At 34.8% G+C, this 1,418-nt stretch overlaps 1 protein-coding gene across 1 annotated transcript; it reads right to left on the bottom strand.

Annotated features, from left to right (window-relative positions):
- Positions 1-257: 257 nt before the first annotated feature.
- Positions 258-659, bottom strand: LOC145016335 (uncharacterized). Its single transcript, XM_078974685.1, has one exon. The coding sequence runs from the start codon at positions 657-659 to the stop codon at positions 258-260; it is 402 nt and encodes a 133-aa protein (XP_078830811.1).
- Between the last annotated feature and the right edge of the window lie 759 nt (positions 660-1,418).

Here is a 1,418-nt window from a genome sequence, read left to right as displayed (position 1 = left end):
TCCTCTCGTCTAGTTTGTGTGATTTTGGTGACTTTTCTAAGCCAACCCCAAGCCTATAAATTTCGGGTTTTCATCATATTTAAAGGAATGGTTCGATAACTTGGTTCTTTGTGGCGAATCACAGCAACAATGTGATCATATTTTGGGTTTAGTCCATTGAGAAAATAAGTGACAAAGGTGTATCCCGTAACTTGGTTACCAATATTACCTAGCAAATGGATGTTGACCTTTGTTTTCTCATAGAACTCATTGATCGATTAATCTCCCATGGTCATTTGCTGAAGTTCATTTTCTAGTTGCATGATGTGAGCATCCTTGTTGTTATGGAATAGAGCTTCAATATCAAGCCATAATGAGTGAACGGTGGAGCTAGGTTTGGTTACCATGTTAATGAGAGAGTAAGTTAGGGTTCCATAGGTCCACATCTTGAAAAGAGAATCAATGGTTGTCCATTCTCCATCTTTGTCTCCCTTTGGCTTTGATGTCCCATTGAGATGACCATGCACACCAAACCCACTACAGTAGGTTTGGAAGAACTCCCTCCACGAATCATAATTAAGTTGATTCAAGTCGAGAATGAGCGGAGCGAAGGCTTTGATTTTGGTAATGGTGTATGGCTTCATGTTTCCACCATTAGGGTTAGATGATTCACCAATCATGATGGAGAAAAAGAAGAGTGATCGATGGTAGAAATAGATTGAGAGGATGACAGTGGTGGCAAAACTATGTCAAACACAATGGGTATCACGATATTGGGAAAAGAAATCGATAGGAACCCTTTACAGCTCTGATACCATTTTGGAGTGCTAATATTTTCCCGTAAAGAATAATTTCATTCCATAAACATTTATATATATATATATATATATATATATATATATATATATATATATATATATATATATATATATATAAGGGGTGTAACCCAGTGTTGTAAAACTCGTCGAGTTGACCGATTACTCTTCCGAGTACTCGCTACTCGACCTCTTACCGAGACGAGTTATAGAATCTTAAGTACTCTCCGATCGACCCTTTACTGAACTGAGCAGTGTTGTAAAACTCGATGATTAATAGGTATAATATATTTAATAATTTATTATTTAACATATACACATGTGATTATTACTACACATATATCTTAAATTTTCAGTAATTATTCACGAATTAAGACCGTTATGTGTTTTTTTAATTTTTGTCTATTCATATATATCTAATTTTATTATATATTTCAATCGATTTATGATTTTAACTTATGATTTTGACATATATAATTTCTCTAAAAAAATTCTACATGATATACCAAATCCGAGTACTCGTGAGTACTCCCGATTACTCGCTACTCAGTAATCGGCCGAACAGATACCGCGTAACGAGTTCTACAATATTGGTGTAACCTAAGGGGCTTACAACAAATACAA

Source organism: Lactuca saligna, chromosome 9 (genome assembly GCF_052625555.1).
Source record: "Lactuca saligna cultivar CGN05327 chromosome 9, ASM5262555v1, whole genome shotgun sequence".
NCBI lineage: Eukaryota > Viridiplantae > Streptophyta > Magnoliopsida > Asterales > Asteraceae > Lactuca > Lactuca saligna.
Note: the sequence above shows the minus strand (reverse complement) of the source record. Positions and strands in the feature narration are given on the sequence as shown.

Bases quoted from the DNA above. Each gene is read 5' to 3' on its own strand.
- LOC145016335 (XM_078974685.1), bottom strand. From the start codon at position 659: ATGATTGGTGAATCATCTAACCCTAATGGTGGAAACATGAAGCCATAC.